We start from the raw sequence: 17,314 nt of genomic DNA on the forward strand, positions 1-17,314 counted from the left end.
AGAGAGGAGGGGAGAGGGAAAGCAAGATACAGAGCAAGGTATGGACGGAGGAAGATGTTTGGGCTCAGATTTGGGGAAGGGGGGGTGAAGGGAGGAGGTGAGCAGAGATTTTTTTTTTTTTTTAACTTCTATTTAGTTCTTTTCTCTTTTTCGTCTTACTTCTCTCATCTGCCTTCATCCTTGGATATTGAGCCCAAGAAACTATCCTCTGGGGACCCTTAGATTTAACTGAGCAATTTTTGAGGTTTTTACCGGGTGCCAGACTTTAAAGCGCTTTGCATATCTTTTACATTTTATTTAGTTCCGGGGAGAGGGGGTGGTTGGGAACGTAACTCTCGTGTTGCCTATGGGATGAGAAGACATTGAGGAATTTGCGTTCTCCCCCCCCCCCATACTCCACCGGCAGGTGGTGACGGGCTCAGGCTCTGGCATAACCACTAAGCCATCCTTGTGGGACTCCGCTCCCCTGGCACGGTCCCCGGGATGAACTCCTGGAGATTCCAGGTGGCCAGCGGTACTCCGGCGTCGGACAAGGGTCGGCACAGCCGCGGCACTGAAGGGCACCTCCCTAGGGCAGAAAACTGGGGAGGCAGTGAGGAGCGGACACTATTAGAGCGCTGGGGTTCCGTGACCCCGCTCGGAGGAGCCTGGCACGTTCCTAGCGACAAGCCAAGCACCGCTGACATCTCCCGGGGCGCGTTTACACTTTGCAAATCTCTCCGTCTAGAGAGCCTGTTTAATTCTCTACGCGGCCCTGCAAAGGGGGTTATTTTTGGTCCCATTTTCCAGACGCAGAAAGTGAGGCTTCCGCTCCCAGGCAGTCACAGCGTCCGGCAGGTGGTGGAGCTGTAGGTGTCTGCTGTGTCCCAAAGATAATAAAGTCGGCACGGATTTCGTCATTATTATGCAAAGCCGGCGGGGAGGCTCCGACCCTCCCCTGCAGGAGCCCATCTGTCTCCGTGCGCCGCCCCCGGGGCTCAGAAGCCGAAGGCGAGCGGGAGCGGGTGGAGACGCGTCCCCAGCCGCTAGCCTGGGCCACCTCCCAGCGCCCTGCGGGCCAGCGCCCCCGAAGCCGACCTCCCAAGGCTTAAAAAAACCACAGCCTCCCCAGCACCCCGCCCGCCGGCCGCCCCCTGGGAGCTGCATTAATATTAATCCCGATGAATAATTGAAGGCCAGAGATTTATTCGGGCCGCGGCGGGGGAGGGCGCGCAGCTGGGTTCGGCTGGGCCCGGCACCCGGCACACCCGGCACCCGGGACGCGGGAGGCTGGGGTGGGTGTGTCGCCGGTGAGGGTGAGCTTGCTGGTGTGCGTAGAGCCCGAGCTAGTGTGCCAAGGAGCGAGGCGGAGCGCCGGGGGGCTGCTCGAGGGCGGCGGGGACGGAGGGGCATCCCAGGTCTCCGCGCCCCGGCCTGCGCTTCGCCCCGCGCGGGGTGACCCGGGGCCACGCGGGCTTGAGGGGGAACAATAGCGACTCCTTAGATCCTGGGCTCCTGCCACGGGCTGCCCAGGCCTTCCCGGCGACCAGCGGGGCCTCCTTTCTTATTTCGCTAATTTATGGCGAGAGGCCGGGGGGGGGGGGGGGGGGGGGGGGGGGGGGGAGTGGGGGGGGGTTGGCATGGCAGAGGGGGGGAGCGCGTCTGGGGACGGGGGGCCAGGGGGCGGCAGTTAAAGGAGTCTCCCGAGGCGGCGGCGCGGGTGATGTCAGCTCTCGACGAAAATAGAGAGGGATCGCCTGCAAATCCCCAGCTGCGGCGGGGCTAAACCTCGCAATCCCTCCCCGGCGGCGGCGAGCCAGGGCGCAGCGGCCGCCACCGCCTCCCCCGGCGCGCACACACCCGCACACGCGCGCACGCACGCACACACTTCCCCTGCACACCGCGGCACACCCCCTCCCGGGCCTCCCCCGCCGCCCGCCCCGAGCCCCGCAGCGCACGCAGGTGGCGGCCGCGGCCCGGCGGCCCCGGGGGCGGCGCTGGCTCGGGGAAGCCACCCCCAGCACCCCGAGCGCCCCGCCGAGCGCCGGCGAGGCGGGACGCGCGCGGAGGAGAGGCCAGCCGGGGCTTAGCGCCCGCCGGAGCCTCCCGCGCGGGCTGAGGCGCTAAAGGGCTTACCCGGGAGGGGGGTGGGAGGCGGGGAGAGTCTCCCCCTTAAATAGCGCGCTCCGCCACTCTCCGGCGCTCACGCCGCGCCCGCCGCCGCCGCCGGACCGTGCCGAAGAGGAGGGGGCGTTCCCCGGACCATGGCATCCACCGAAGGGTGAGGGGGCTTTTCTGCGGACCCGCGGGGAGCGGGCGGGCGGGGCGGGGGGGGGAGGGTGGCCCCTCATCCCGGATGGGGACGCGGAGACGTCGGCGCCGGGCCTCGGAGACGGTGGCGGAGCGGTGGCTCGGCTGGGGGTGGGATGGTGGGCAGGGGATTGATTTTTCTTTGGCGAAGCTAGCTGCTTAACCCTTTGGAGATGCGGGAGGCAGACGCTGCGTTTCTTTTAATCGAAAGGGCACCGGTGGAGGTGTGAAGAAGAGTCCGACGGGGTGGAGGGGAAGAAAAACCCTCTTGACGTTACTTGTGAGATTTAGAAGCAATACGGGATTGGGCACGATGTGAGCGGCAGGCATTGCCCGGGGAAGCGGCGCTTGGAGCGCGGCGCGGGCTGGAGCGTGGGGACCGGCCGGGAATGAATGAGCCGGGACCAGGACCGGGGCGGGGCGAGGACCGGCGCGCGCGGCCTTGAATGTCAGATTTGCTGCAGAGTCCCGGGGTAGATGCCCGGCCTGTGGAGATCGCACTCTGTCCTTGGATGGCGGAATCTCCCTGGCCAGCTCAAAGGAAGAGTGGAAGAGATTTGGGTACTTCCCGGGAAGAGGCGGGGAAAGAAGTAGTTTTGGGCAAGGACAGGAGTCCCCAGATTCCACTGGGTAAAAACGCTGGCCTCCCCATTCCGTCCCGGGGCAGTGCAGTCCGCTCCAGCCTTCTGAGGCAGCAGTTGGAGGGGCGGATGTTCCCAGTGATAGATGACAGCTATCTTTAGCAAGAGGGGACAGGGGCTGCAAGAGGCAAGAGGATCTCTTGAATACGCACACCTCAAAGGAAGGGTCCAGAGCAACGTCCCTGGAATCAGGATCTCCCAGGAAACTTTTCTGGCTTGGTAGAACCTGGTTCTGGTTGGGGAGCTCAGCTCTTTGGTTAATGCACAAAATTGCCCTAGCCACTTGCCAGCAATCACCAAATCCAAGTTGTGTAGAAAGCCACTGTCAGCACCTCCTCGGGGCACGGGTGGAAAATCCTTGGTGCTCGCACTGTCCATAATTTCTGTCTAGTAAATTTTCCAAACCCCACAGGCTTCTTTGGGGGGAAGGAGTCTCTAGGAGTAAAAAACTGGTTCCCAAGTTAGATCTTCAGATTCCTACCTCCAACAAAAGGAAGATAGTTCTACAACCGTCTCTCTGTGTTCAGGGAAGGAGCTCATCCCTTTTCTGTCCCCAGGACTCTTTCCGAAGGAGTCTGGCACCTTGTGCTAGCGTGAGATTTCTTCTCTCTTTTCATCCTAACATTTCGGCAGTGTGGACTATTTTGATTATTATTTCGCCAAGAAAGATGTACACACGTGGACAAGGAGGGTATCACATTGTGCTAAAACAGAGCTCTGGAATTAAATATTAAGAGCCCAGATGGCTCAATCTCAAAGCCTTTCCCTGTTAAATCGGTCTTTCAAATTAGAAAGGGTCCTTCTAGACTTAGCCCTGCTTTTAAAAGCTAGGTTGCAAACCATCTATGAAAGAGGTGGATGATGGTGGTCTTTCAAATTCTGCACCCAGCTCACCCCTCATTTTGATAGCCAGATAGTGAAGGCAAAGGTTAAAGCAACAACAAAGACCCCCAAAGGTGTTTGTCTCACCTTTGTCCTAAATGAGAGTTGTCAAATGATTTGACATTAAATACAGAGTGGAAGTGATTTTCAGTGTTTTTAATGCCTTGTTTGTACACTGTGCATGTTAAGAAAAAAAATGGCAAAAAAAAAAAAAAAAAACGTACTGAGAAGATGAATTGAAAAAAAGGAAAGGCTGGGAAACATAGAGAAAGATCTATGAGCCGTTATCCCTTAAGAACAATAACTGATGAGCGGGTAACATTTTCAGAAGCCCTGGTCTGTCTTTGTCTCTTCCTTTCTTCTACCTTTCCTTCCCGGAGCATCTCCTGGGTAGACCCCACATGCTAGGCACTCCTCGGAGATACAAACAAAAATAGTTTGAGAGCTGGCTTTTAGAATGCTGCCTCCAATCAACGACATTGATTGGTAAATTGTTCGTACGGTTTGGTGGGATTCTCCTGTGTCTTCTGATATCTTTGATTAATGTGCCTTATAAACACAAGTTCAAGTTCATGGGGAATTCTCAGACCAGTTGCCTTCATTAGCTTTTGCTTTCTACCCATGTTGAAGCTGTTTCTTTGAAACACATTGCCGAGAAGGAAGCAAGACTAGCAACACAATTATATGTTTTCCATGCATGTATTTTCAGTTCAACTCTATTTGATCCAGAATGTTTGGGAAATGGGAGAGTATGGTGAACCGACCATTCTGGGTACCATTCATTTGGTGATATAGTTACCGTCAACTACTTATGCCGATTACCAGCTAGAAGCAATAGTGACATCTAATGTTTATTTAGTACGCCACTTGCAAAGCTCATTTGTATACATCATCACATTTGCTTCTCCCAATGTCTGTGAAGTAGGTGGTCCAATGAAAATGGAATTTAAGAAGAAGATGGCGTAGAATGTAAAGTCATCTTTCCAGGAAGATTCCAGGACTTGGCAAAATTTTGGGGTTATCATCTGGAAATGTCAGTTGTCATCAGAGAGTATACTAGGCATGTCTAGCTCAGAAGATCACCCGCTTTCTCTCAATCCTTTGGCATACACACCCTGCAGATTTGCCTTTTGGCATATTCTTATTATCAGCCTCTGCACTTGGTCTTTGCCTTTGCAAAACATACCCAAGACGCTTTGGTTATTTGAGGCTTCTAATTGTTTGGAATGGGGATTATTAGTATCCAGTTGCCATAGAAGTCAACAGTGGACTCTTTGGTAGTTCCCAGGCCCGGAGAGGTATTTTCTTGCAAAGCGGCATCTAATTTGATAGTTGAACACTCTTTTTCTCTGGCTCCCCAGACATGGCTAGAATTACGGTTTTAGGTCTTTGACCCAAATTGGAAAGAGATTATAAGTAGTTGGTGGCAGACAGTCTAGTCAATTATGGTCTGAGTTATATTGGAGTGCCTCGCTGCTGTAGAGGTGGACGTTTTAGAGAGATGTTTGGGGGGTGAAAGACCGCTAAGTCTCCATGTCTGTCAGGAACCCACAGCGATCTGTCTTCTGATCAGTTCCCAGGAGCCAAGGGGTCAGGGCAAAAGCCAACCACAAGGCCTTGGGTTTCAGTTTGACTGAGAAAGCAAACGAAACAGAACTGCTGACAGCAGGAAAACCCTGGCAAGGGAGACCTCTGGATTTATTATTTCAAGCAAACAAAAGCAAAACATAATGATTGCCTTCTCCCTCCTCCCCTCGGGACTCAGTTTGAGGTCAGTCGGAGGAAGAACCCACGAGTGGACTTATCAGAAGGCAAGTGGCGCGCACGGGGTTTGGGGGCCAGAGGGGGTTGCGTATTGCATGCCTTGGGCTTTGCTGCCACTGTCATTTTTCATTTTGAAGAATATAAAAACAGCCTCCTTGGGTACAATAGATACTAGTGGAATTAGGAAAAAGCCATTTCGTGTTCACTAAGACGGCCTCTTGTGAGTGATTGGAAGCTCAGTTCTAACAAGAAACGATTTCTAAATCCGAATGAAGCTGGATTTCCACCAAATGCAGTAAAAGAGCCAGGATGTTAAAAACCAAAAGACAGGTCTGTCCATCGGTATCAATAGCCCCTTTTGCTCTCTTACGCAACACGATTCGGCACTGTCTCTTTTCACTTCAAATTTAAGGAAGTTGTCAGACAAGGAAAAGTCCTTAAGAGAGAGAGCTTCGGTTGCAGGAACAAGCGATATTTAACAGCCAAGTGTGAAATTTCTGGGTCATTGTGCCATAAATCCTAAAGATGCAGGATTGCAAAGCTTTTCCACTGTTCGAAGCTCAACACAGGTTGATTTCAATGAGAATCCCCCCTCCCCACCCTCCTCTAGGACTGTGTCACCAATGCCCAGATGTCCGGTTTTCCCCCACGTGAAGGCAAACTAAATTGCTTTCCATGCTGATTTTTCTCCCCCATGGGACTGGCTTGTCCTAAGGAACTGAATCTACTCTTCATTTCAATTGCCTGCTATGATTATTTTAATCGAATGAGACGCCAATAATTTAAAATCTTCTAGCAACAGTAGGCAGGAACGTCACTCTCAAGGTAAAATTTTAGTTTTCCTTGCATGTAAGAACTTGTCCTTGACGTCTGAAAACATCTGACAAATGCCATATATCACTTTGCTTGCGAGCTTCTCTTCATGCTCTTGACAGCTTGTTGGGGGCACGCAGGATGCTTCATAGCAAGGGTTTTAGAATCCAGATTATGACAAATCTCTTTATTTACCAGAGCCTGTGCTTGCCCTCTCCTCCCTCTGCCCGCCCTCACCCCTCACCCCTCTGTGCCTCAAGTGCTTGGTCCTTGGATGAATTCATTAAAGGGGTGTTTAAAAATACCTCATTGCTCTGTCCCCACGTGCCCATCATTGATTGGAGGCAGATGGGCCACATATTTGTCAGTAGAGTAGAAAAGGACTAGCATCTTGTTATAAATCTGTCTGGTTGGCTTCTAGACGATGGCAGGAAAGACAATGGGCCGGAGACAAGGGAAGATCCTTAAACTTTAGAAAAGAATAACTCAGTTTCTAAGTGCTTTGCTTCCCCCCCACCCCACCTCCCAAAATGGTGGTTGTTGTTTTCTTTAACGGTGTGATATTTATTTACGTGTCTTTCATTGATGTATGCATTTAATTTTCCACGTAGGTGAGCAGATATGACGGCTGTCTGCTGCACCGCCCTCTGGTGACGTGGGCAGTCTTGGTAGCTACTTTGGATTGCGGACTCATGGAGCAAGGGTTGTCCTTTAAAAATGGAATGAAGGGAATGGACTCCATTTTGGTGGCAGGACTTGGTCTGTGTCAATCCTGGCTCCCTCTAGGATACGTGATGGTACATGTTAAAGACCTTGAATGAAGTCCCTGGGGACAAGGAGGGAGATGGGCTCCCCTCCGCCCCCTCCCTTATATTAGAGGCTTCATTTAAATCACCGAGAGTACTTTCTCCTGTTACATTTGGTCAGGAATGCCATCTGTCACTCGCTCTTCGTAATCTGGCACGGGACTTTCTCTCGTATGCCCCTGCCACCCCCGGCTCCCAGGCACTGTGCTTTCAGGATCACGGAGCTGGTGGCAGAGTTAGAAGTCAGTCTGAGACCTGTCTGCCTCCCAAGCATGGCTCTTCCCACATCACTAGACGTGAGGCACTGGATGCCTGTGGACCGTACATGGCCCACAGGCATGTATGTTTTGGCTTACACAGGATTTTGAAACTATTACAGTTATTTGCTCCTACTTAGACATATTTCACCTAAAAAAGGAATTGCGATTCTGGCTTCTCTCAAACATTGGGAAATCTGATGGCAAAGGATCTGTCCTTTTGTCTTGGTACCACTTATTGAGCGATGATAGCTCTGCATTGGTTTAAGCACTTGATATGTATTAATTTATTTAATCCTGCCAACAATGTGATGCACAAGGACTATTATTATCCCCATTTGACAGGTATGGAAATGGAGGCGTAGAAAGATTCAACAACTTGCCCAAGGTTTCACAGTTAGTGAGTGGCAAAGCCAGGCTGTAAACCCAGGCAGCCTGGCTCTGCACCCTCGCCCTAACCACCAGACTACACGGCTTAGTCCCAAAGGGCTGGGGTCAGCTGGGGCCAAGTGGCTGTCCCTCGAGATAGGGCATGTGCCTTTCAGCTTGGGCACAGTCTTTTCTGAGACGACTCACTCATGTTACCTCTTGACACCTCACCTCTCTAAGGCCCTCTTGGAGAGAATGAGAGCTTGGGTTCTGTCCTCTCATGGAGTGCCACTCTAGTGGTTGTGGATTGGGAGAATTCTTCAAAACCCCATTTCTATGACATGAAAGGTAATTCCAGCGACTTTTTCTTGTTAGCCCTTTCACCACTACCTTCTTGTTATTCCCTTTCACGTTCGTTGCTCTGGGTTATTCTTAATGATGAATTCTTTTGTGATTATTCATTGTCGGGACACCAGTAACACAGTCTTATCCAGATGCGGTGCTCTGCAACGGCCCAGGGCACAACCACATGGGTCCCATCCCTTGGAATGCTGAGCCTTGGGCGTGCACTTCTTAGTGGCAAATGTAGCTGAGCATTTTACAGCTCTGGGATTTATCCTTTCCTGTGTGATTTCAAGTGTAGCCATTCAGGGTTGTGACTTCACTTAGCCACTTTCCTGAAAGAGCTGCGAGCCCTACCCTTTTAGGAGCAGGGCTGATGTTGTTGTTGGGTGGTTTTTTGTTTGTTTTTTTTGTTTGTTTGTTTTGTTTTTTGCGACATACGCGAACAGTGATGACTAGAGATGCCCTTTTTTTTCTATTATTTTTTAATTTTTTTATTATTATTTTTTTCAACAGATGAAATTTATTGTCACATTGGTTTCCATACAACACCCAGTGCTCATCCCAAAAGGTGCCCTCCTCGATACCCATCACCCACCCTCCCCTCCCTCCCACCCCCCATCAACCCTCATTTCGTTCTCAGTTTTTAAGAGTCTCTTATGCTTTGTAGAGATGCCTTTTAAATTGAGGGCAAATTTTTTCAGAGGTCATATTGCTGTGTATTTAAGCACAGTTTGCTGATCACTCTATAGGTGGCAGTAAATGTCAGCACTTTGTCCAGACTGGTCTTTTGATTCCCTTTGGAAGCCCCTGGTGCTTAGGGACTCCCAATTCCCACAGCATTCCATTCTTTTTTGATTAAAGAAATATATCTCCACCAAGTATATCATTTAGTATTTGTGAGACAATCATCATAAATCAACAGTGTTCATAGATATCACCGTAAACAAATATAAATAGGACTATTCATTTCAACTTATTCCAAGTCTGGGTGACTATACATATACGATTTCATTAAATCCTTGGAAAATTACTATGGAATGTTAGGCTCATTTTACAGAGAGAGAAATTGAAGCTTTGAAAAATTTTGGTTTTATGCTGTTATCGGGTGCCTTTTTTCCCCATCTCATTCAACTCTGTTTCAAAGTATCCACATTTTGCAGTTAATTCACATTTCCTTAAAATTTCACAGACCTTCTCTTTGTTTGTTTCAGCTCTAGTGAGTGTCTCCAATCATTTTGGTCAAAGGGAACAGGATAGCCGCGTGTCCTTGCAAAAGGAGATGATAAAGCATTTAAGAGACAATGCACAAGAAGGATGGCAATGATTACAGAGAAGTTAACTTATCTTTGAATGGAGATGCGACATTAAGGAAAATGCCTCCATTTAAAAAAAAAAAGTGGGAATAAGTTTAGGCAACCGAGAACAATGGCCAGACCCCGGCCTATAGACATTAAGCCAAAGAATCTCAAATAGAAGAAGCAGTTGCAATGTACAAAGGGAGATAAAGTAAAAGAAGACAGATAAAACAAGAAAAGCATTCTTTTTCTATTAGGTATCAGACAAAGCCAACTGCTGCAGACCAAATTGTATTTTTGTTTTTATCTCAGTCTTTACTTAAAAGGATGGCTGGGATCTGATAACCAGCTTTGTTAGGAAAGTGGATAGAAGTCAACATGAACAAAACACAAGCAGATAAACTCGGCTAGAGATCAAATGGATGGATGTCAGCTGACAACACTCATTTCAGGCACTCGGGACCTTCAGCTATTGTTTTTTATATTTAGATGCAACATATGGTCTAGAAAAAATAAATTTTGTACGAATGTATAAGAATAGAGTAGGGAGTAATGGAATTATAGACCGAATCTGTTTCCCTGGTGTTTCTCTGGGATTCAGCGTCCTCAATCAGCAGACATTAATAAAATCATCATAGAATAGAAGCTCTGAAGGGATCATCGATTTTTTGATCATGATTAATTGCTGACATTTCAGATGAAGAACTGATCATTTGTAGAAGTTTATCTATTAGTCTGAGAATATTCAAATTTGCATTCTTTCAGGACATTGATACATTGGGTTTGAGGCATTGTTGCTGGTTGGTCCGTCCTGGGAGGGCACTCCGAAGTGGAGACTTGTGTTCATAAAGTTTATTGAGGGGAGCTGTCAGCATAAATCCCCGTGGAAGAGGGAAGGAAGCAAGGTGTGGGCAGAGGGAGAAATTGAAACAGTCACATCAAAGGGCTCAGCCCATCCCACAGGAAGCTCATTTCTTCTGAATGATCCTGAATTGAGGAAAGAGGTGTGGCCTTTCTACCCCTGCGTCAACCAGCCGCTGCTGGGCAGTGGGCATGGCCCTGGGTGAGTACAGGGCAAGGCTCTAGAGGGCGCTATAGCTGGTGTCACCACAGCATCCATTATTGACTCCAAATTCGAACATTCGAGAGAGAATCAAATAATGGGTACAGTTGCCTTCCATCTGAATGTCCAGGCCTCCACAAAGCCATTGTCTGTAATAAAATACGATATCTTAAAAGAGTAGGTGGTTGGGGGAAAGGGCAGGGAGAAGATGCAGTCGAATGGGCACGATGGGCAGAGTTAGCAGGCATCCTTTTACTTAGTTTTAGCCGTGACCCACACGGTCGCCAAAGACGGACGACCAAAGACCTTCTCTTCAGTCCAGACCTTCCAGAAGTATCTGGTGCAACGGGAGGATGGTTATCTGAAATTGCCTAGGAAAGGGTTATCACCTCTAGTTAGTGGAAGGGGCCAGAAAGAGCAATAGATAAATATACAGGGAACCAGAGTATAGCTATCGTTGGTAATCCCAGGGTCGACAGCAGCTTTTTCTATACTCCCACTAGTGTGTTGCCCGTGGAGTCCTTACCTTGGGAAAAGGTGGCCAGTGAGCTGGACAACCCCCTTCTGGAATATCCACTGCTTTGTTCTGTTGATTCAGGAACTCATGCATTCTGTCAGTCTGCAGCCAAAGGTGCTTTTAGGTTGATATGTCTCAGCTCCGTTCCCTTGGCAAATATTAAGATATGTTCAGAGATGAAAGAGAACTTTTGTACATAATCTAAGGCCTTGGAGGTTGCACATCTATGGACATTTCCCCTTCTTCTCTCACATCAGCTGACTCTGCTTTCTGAGACTAGGACATTGATTATCAATGTTTGTGTTTTTATATTAGCACGACAACTTAATCCAAATGGCTCAATTGCAGGGCAATAGATGATAAAGCAAGCCAACATTGAAAATTGCCTTTCTTTCTTTTTACTTGTTTACATTATTTACTGTGGCAAACAGATACTGTACATGTTTCCAGTATTTGGGTAAATACAACACCGTATTCAGTCAACATTGAGAAAATCCATTTTATACAAAGAATTTACCAGCTAAATAAAGGGATGTTCAGAAATTACATGAACAATTTCTGTCAGAGGAATTATTTTTAACAAAAATTTTTAACTTTTTGTCCTCTGGATCAGTGACTCTTAGCCCCATAACAGTAACAGCAGCAACAGCACAAAGTGGCATTATTAAAAAACAGAAACCAAAAACCCCCAAATTTTAAATATTACAGAATGGCATAAAATGAAGAAGTAAGAGAATGCCTCCTACCTCAACCCTGTTCTCTAGAATTACTCATTTTTTGGTCTGACCTTCGAGATAGTTTTCTTTTCTTTTTTTCTTTTTTTAATGTTTATTTTTGAGAGAGAGAGACAGAGAGAGAGAATGAACGAGTGGGGCCGGGGCAGAGAGAGAGGGAGACAGAATCCAAAGCAGCCTCCAGGTCTAAGCTGTCAGCACAGAGTCCAACACAGGGCTCGAACCCATGAACCGTGAGATGATGACCTGAGCCAAGGTCAGACACTTAGTGGCCTCCCAGGTGCCCTGAGACATTTTTCTGTGCCCATGTAAACATCCTATTGTTAAGATGCAAATTTTACCATCCTATACAGACGGTTGTACAACTTGATTTTCACGTGACACTTGTAAATGTATGTACATGTGTTATATTTATCTGATAATAGTCTATCGTATGTCCATATAGGTGGAATATGAATTGGAGGAGAGGATGAGGCAGGGACACTGAGACCAGTTATGGTTCAGGTGACAGCAGTGATTGACGTGGGGGATAACGGCCCAAATGAAGGTCCAGGGATGCATTTGCATTACCAGGTTCCTAGGATGGTTAGAAGGACTCAGTGACCAAGCATCTATAGTGGGTGAGCAGAAGGGAGTCTGTTGGGTTTCTGGCTTAAGCAAATAGAGGTGGAAGAGAGTGCAGAAAAGTAATTCAGGAGAGAGATGGCAAGTTTGAAGGAGAAGGTAATCAATTGGGTTCATCATAGTGGTTTAGAACTTTTTGGTGGACATCAGGTGGGGAATGCTCACAGAGCAGTCAGATACAGGAGAGTCTGGGGGCCTCGATTTAGTGGCATTTATGATCACAGAAATAAATGAGCTCACTCAGACAGGTCATGAAGCTAGAAAGAAAAATGAGGGGGTGGTGCTGGGGGAAGAATCCTGGGATGCTCTAATGTCTATAGATGAGCAGGGGTGGGGGGCAATTCACAGGATGCTAAGAAATAGGGAGGGGAGTCAGGAGAGAGCAGGTGTCTTGGAATGGGAGACATTGCTACGTGCTGCAGAGAGGTAAAATAACGTTAAGTACTAAAAAGTGTCATTGAATTAATTAGTTTCAAGGCCATCACTGACCTGTGCCTGAGTCAGCAACGTGGTGGCTCCTGTTCCCATGTTGGCATGGGTTGAGAATGGATGGAGGGAAAAGGCATGTAATTTTTTTTCAAGAGTGGCAATCAAGGGGAGGATGGGAATAGGAAATTAGGTTCTGAGGAGATTACATCTTGGCTTTTTTAGGATGGGTGCAATGTGAGCATGTTCATATGCTAAGAGAGAAGTTTGATTAGTGATGGTGATGTCTTGGGTGCCCTCTGTAGAAGCTGATGAAGAAAAGAATTAGAGGGGGTGCCTGGGTGGCTCAGTCAGTTGGGCATCTGACTTCGGCTCAGGTCACGATCTCGCGGTTCGTGAGTTCGAGCCCCGCGTTGGGCTCTGTGCTGACCGCTCAGAGCCTGGAACCTGTTTCCGATTCTGTGTCTCCCTCTCTCTCTGACCCTCCCCCATTCATGCTCTGTCTCTCTCTGTCTCAAAGATAAATAAAAGTTAACAAAAATTAAAAAAAAAAAAAAGAAAAGAATTAGAGCCAGAGGGTAGTTCATTGCTTGCTCTGGAGGTTCCTACATGGGAGGGGAAGGTCGCTCTGTGAGTGCTTGGCCAGAGTATTCCTGTTTGACTGATCCCACAGCCCACAGTATAGGGAAAGACACCTCAGGATGGAGAGAGAGGAAAAGGTCACCTGCTTAGACTTCGAGCTCTGTGCCTTCCACCCTGGTGATCCATGGAGTGACAGGCAGATGGGGCAGCCAGCTAGAGTTGGATGGATTTTAGTAGTCATTGGCATTATTTTTTAAGATTTAACTTCTGGAATCCTTTCTAAGTCTCCCTAGCTGGGATTTTTCTCTTTCCCTCCAACTGTTCATTTGTACTCTTGGGTAGCTGGTGAAATTTCCTTGGATTCATTCTTGATCTCCATTTCCTCAGCTCTGCATTCTCTTTGGATAACTTCTTGGGTACTTTCACACCACATATACATTGAAAACTTTAAAATGTGTGTATATATATAGTTTATTTATTTTTGGAAGAGAGTGGCAGAGAGATAGGGGACAGAGGATCTGAAGTGGGCTTTGCGCTGACAGCAGAGAGCCAGCTGTGGGGCTCAAACTCACGAACCATGAGATCGTGACCTGAGCCAAAGTCAGACACCTAACCCACTGAGCCACCAGACACCCTCTAAAATGTATATTTCTAGCTCGGACCTTTCCTCCAAGCTCCAGATTCGCATATCCTGTCATCAAATTGACATCACCCTTTGTGCGATGCACAGACATCTCCAAATTACCGTGGGAACAATAGAACTCTTGATATTTCTTCCTGTAGACCTCTCCCTTGGCCCACCCACTTTCTCCCATCTCAGTTAATGGCACTACCATCCATTTGGCCATTTGAAGCGAGCAGTATAGGTATTAGCCCTGTTTTTTCCCCTCTCTCCCAACAGCCCCACCCTACAAGCTTTCTCAGTTCCATCTCCAAAATGTACCTCAAGTCTGGCCTTTTCTCTCCATTGCCAGGGCCCTCACATCAGCTCAGACTACCATCATGGCCCCACTAGAAGCTCCATAACCTCCTAACTTTCAGTTCCTCAAATACCCCGTGGTCTTGCCCACCACCTTAAAGCGCATTCCCTCCGTCCGGACCACCTCCGGCCCTCCACCCACCGCCATGCTTCAGTTGGCCGGCACCCTCTTATCCTAGAGCCTTCCGTTCTCGGTTCGTACGCCATTTCCCAGAGGGGTCTGCCCTCATCACTCCAAAAACTAGGTCCCCCTGTCGTGGCCCCACTTCATCCTCTGCGTTTGCTTCCTCCATGGCATCGGTTACAGTTTTTCAATATTTTATTTATTTACCTTTTTGTCCGTATCTACCCCCCGCACCGGAACGTAAGTGCTCTGGCGGCTGGTCCATCATTGCACCCCCTAGACCCTGGCACCACGCACTCAATAAGCACCTGTTGATTGAATGCTCATCCTCCAGGTCCAGCCTCGGGAGGCAGGGAAGGCCTCTCAGAAGAAGTGACATTTGAACTGTCTTCCAGGGAGTTTGTTCCCATTACACTTTGTTCGGACCTCTCTTCCGACAATTCGTGATAATGGGGTGCGCTGAGTGTTTTCTTGTCTGTCTGCTCCCATCCTGGTGTCTCTCTGGGGATCAGGGCTATATTAATTTCTTTGTGCCCCAACTTATTATCATTATCACAATGCATTTAGTGTAATTGAGTTGTCTAGCTTACAGAAGGCAGAGGGGGATGGCTTTAAGGGGCTTCAGGGCCATAGTGGAGAAAACATGTCCTTTTGCTTCTTGGGACAGGTCCTTTCTTAAGGTTCTGGTGGTCAGTTGCACTACCCTGCCCAGCAGTCAATAACCCGACTTTTGACTGCTAAGGGTTGATAGCATCCAGGCAGGTTACAAGAATAACTAGCTGGGCAGCAGCTCATCTTGTGAAGCCACCAGTGTATTTGTCACAGTCGGTCATGTTCCTGTGCTATTGTCTGGGAAAGATGACAAATCCCTATAGCGGCTGTTAATTTAAATTTTTTTTAAATGTTTATTTATTTTTGAAGGAGAGAGAGAGACAGAGCACGAGTGGGGGAGGGGCAGAGGGAGGGAGACACAGAATCCGAAGCAGGTTCCAGGCTCTGAACTGTCAGCACAGAGCCTGATGGGGGCTCGAACTCACGAACCGTGAGTGACCTGAAGTGAAGTCGGACGCTTAACTGACTGAGCCATCCAGGCGCCCCTACGGCTGTTATTTTAGAATGCACTGAAGTTTAATCAGATGAGACTTTTGAGCCTTCCCTCCATCTTTCCCAAGACCACCTGCATCCTGTTCCATGATGTCTTTCTGTTCCTTTCCTTGTTCCTTGATATTTAGATACACAGAGAAGGATTTCTTAAGTCCAAGATGATGTTTAAATTGCATCAGTGAATAAAATCCAAGGCTCAAGAGTTCAACCGCTCATAAAACTGATTTAGAAAAAGAGAAATCCAGAAGCTGACACCATTATTGTTAAGCTGAGGCTTTTTAACTTTTGAAGAGCTTCTGAGTGTATTTAATCATTCCCAATAGAGTTCTCCACTCTGGCTTCCTATTGTGGTTGGAAAAAAGAGCCATGAGTGAAGAAATAAAAAATCCTATAGTTGGTACGTGTGTTTTCTGGCCATCTAAATAAAAACGTTTGTTGTGTCTCTGTTTTCTAAAGTGAAATTCTTCTCTGGAGTTGTCTGGTGGCGGGACATGCTGAGGGGTATGTGTTGTGCCCTGGTGGGATAAGAGGATAACAACTCTGCCCAGAATCTTCTTTTCTTATCAGTGAGAATTCTGAGGTTGAGTGAAGGGCCAGTTTGTGCAACTGTCTTCCTGAGCCTTCACCCGGTAGCTGAAACCACCCTCATCGTCCTTATGGCAAATGCTGGATTCGGAGCCAGGGCCTTCAAACTGCTGTATATGAGTTGAAAGTGGCTTCCTCAGGCATGGAAGTCACTGTTCATTGGGAGAACCAAGCATACACGGCTCATGGTTTTACTTTATTTGCTTTCTCTTTCCCTCTGAAGACGCTCAGTGGGTTTCTGGGAAAGTAAACTCCAGATCCCACACAATCTGCACGTAATTGTTCAGCCATCAGAAGGACCCATCCGGTTTTTCCAGGAGGGGGCACTGTGGAGCCCCGTGTAGGCTCGCTGCAGTGCAACGGTAATCTTCCTCCGCGGCTCTGAAGCAAGAGCCAGAGGGCCAGTTGCCTCTTTCCCAGGCCGACACCAGCTGTTGCCTTGGTTTTCAAGAAGGGAAGCCCTACTGCTTTGATTATTTACATTTCAAGCGACCTGGAGTTTTTAAGTCACTGAGGGGACCAGAGCTCCCTGGCACTCAGGGCTATCCCTGACACCACGGGCTGAGGTTGAGAGTGAGTTGACAGCAGCCGCCATTTACCATCCTGGTCCTGCGTCCTTGTCCACGTCATCAACCACCTGGCTTCTCCGTGAGAGTCATCAGCGCCGATTGAAAAACATTTGCTGGTTCCAGAGCTCGGGTATGTCCAAACTGGTTTTGTCTGGGTTGTTGACTGACTTTTTAAGGTGACACAGGGGCAACCATGGGGAAAAGGAGAAGCCCTTAAAGAGGGAGAAAAAGACACTGGAGAGATTGAAGGGTACATTTTGAAAGGGTTGGAGAGGCCCCAACATGAGGGACGCAAGAATAGAAGTATGAACATAGTCATCTCTCTTCTCAAAGGGACTAACCAGCCACCCCAGAGGTCTAGCTTGTGTCCCAGCCCAGTCGGAAGCAGGCAACAAAGTCAAGATGTGTGTGGAAGTGCTGTGTGTTTGGTGCAGGGCACACTCCCTCCGGAGGAGGCCGGAGAGGAGTCAGGGACTTCTGTCCATATGTTTGTCTAAAGAGGACCTCCCTCTTCGCCTTTGAGCTAAGCTGCTGCGGCCGGCCAGT

General features: G+C 48.4%; 1 protein-coding gene across 3 annotated transcripts in view; it reads left to right on the forward strand.

Annotated features, from left to right (window-relative positions):
• The first annotated feature begins 2,027 nt into the window (after nt 1-2,027).
• The window catches only part of SLC1A2 (solute carrier family 1 member 2), a 142,218-nt gene continuing 126,931 nt past the window's right edge, over nt 2,028-17,314 (forward strand). Inside the window, exon 1 of one of the 3 annotated variants that reach the window (XM_086677684.1) lies at nt 2,028-2,260. In XM_086677684.1, coding sequence (XP_086533810.1) covers nt 2,244-2,260 — 17 coding nt within the window. In that variant the 5' untranslated portion in view covers nt 2,028-2,243. The remainder of the gene's footprint in view (nt 2,261-17,314) is intronic. The other 2 variants (XR_015240899.1, XM_086677681.1) reach the window with 2 other exon arrangements.

Source organism: Puma concolor, chromosome D1 (assembly GCF_028749965.1).
Source record: "Puma concolor isolate L17-30 chromosome D1, mPumCon1.1.hap2, whole genome shotgun sequence".
In the NCBI taxonomy this organism is placed as follows: Eukaryota; Metazoa; Chordata; class Mammalia; order Carnivora; family Felidae; genus Puma; species Puma concolor.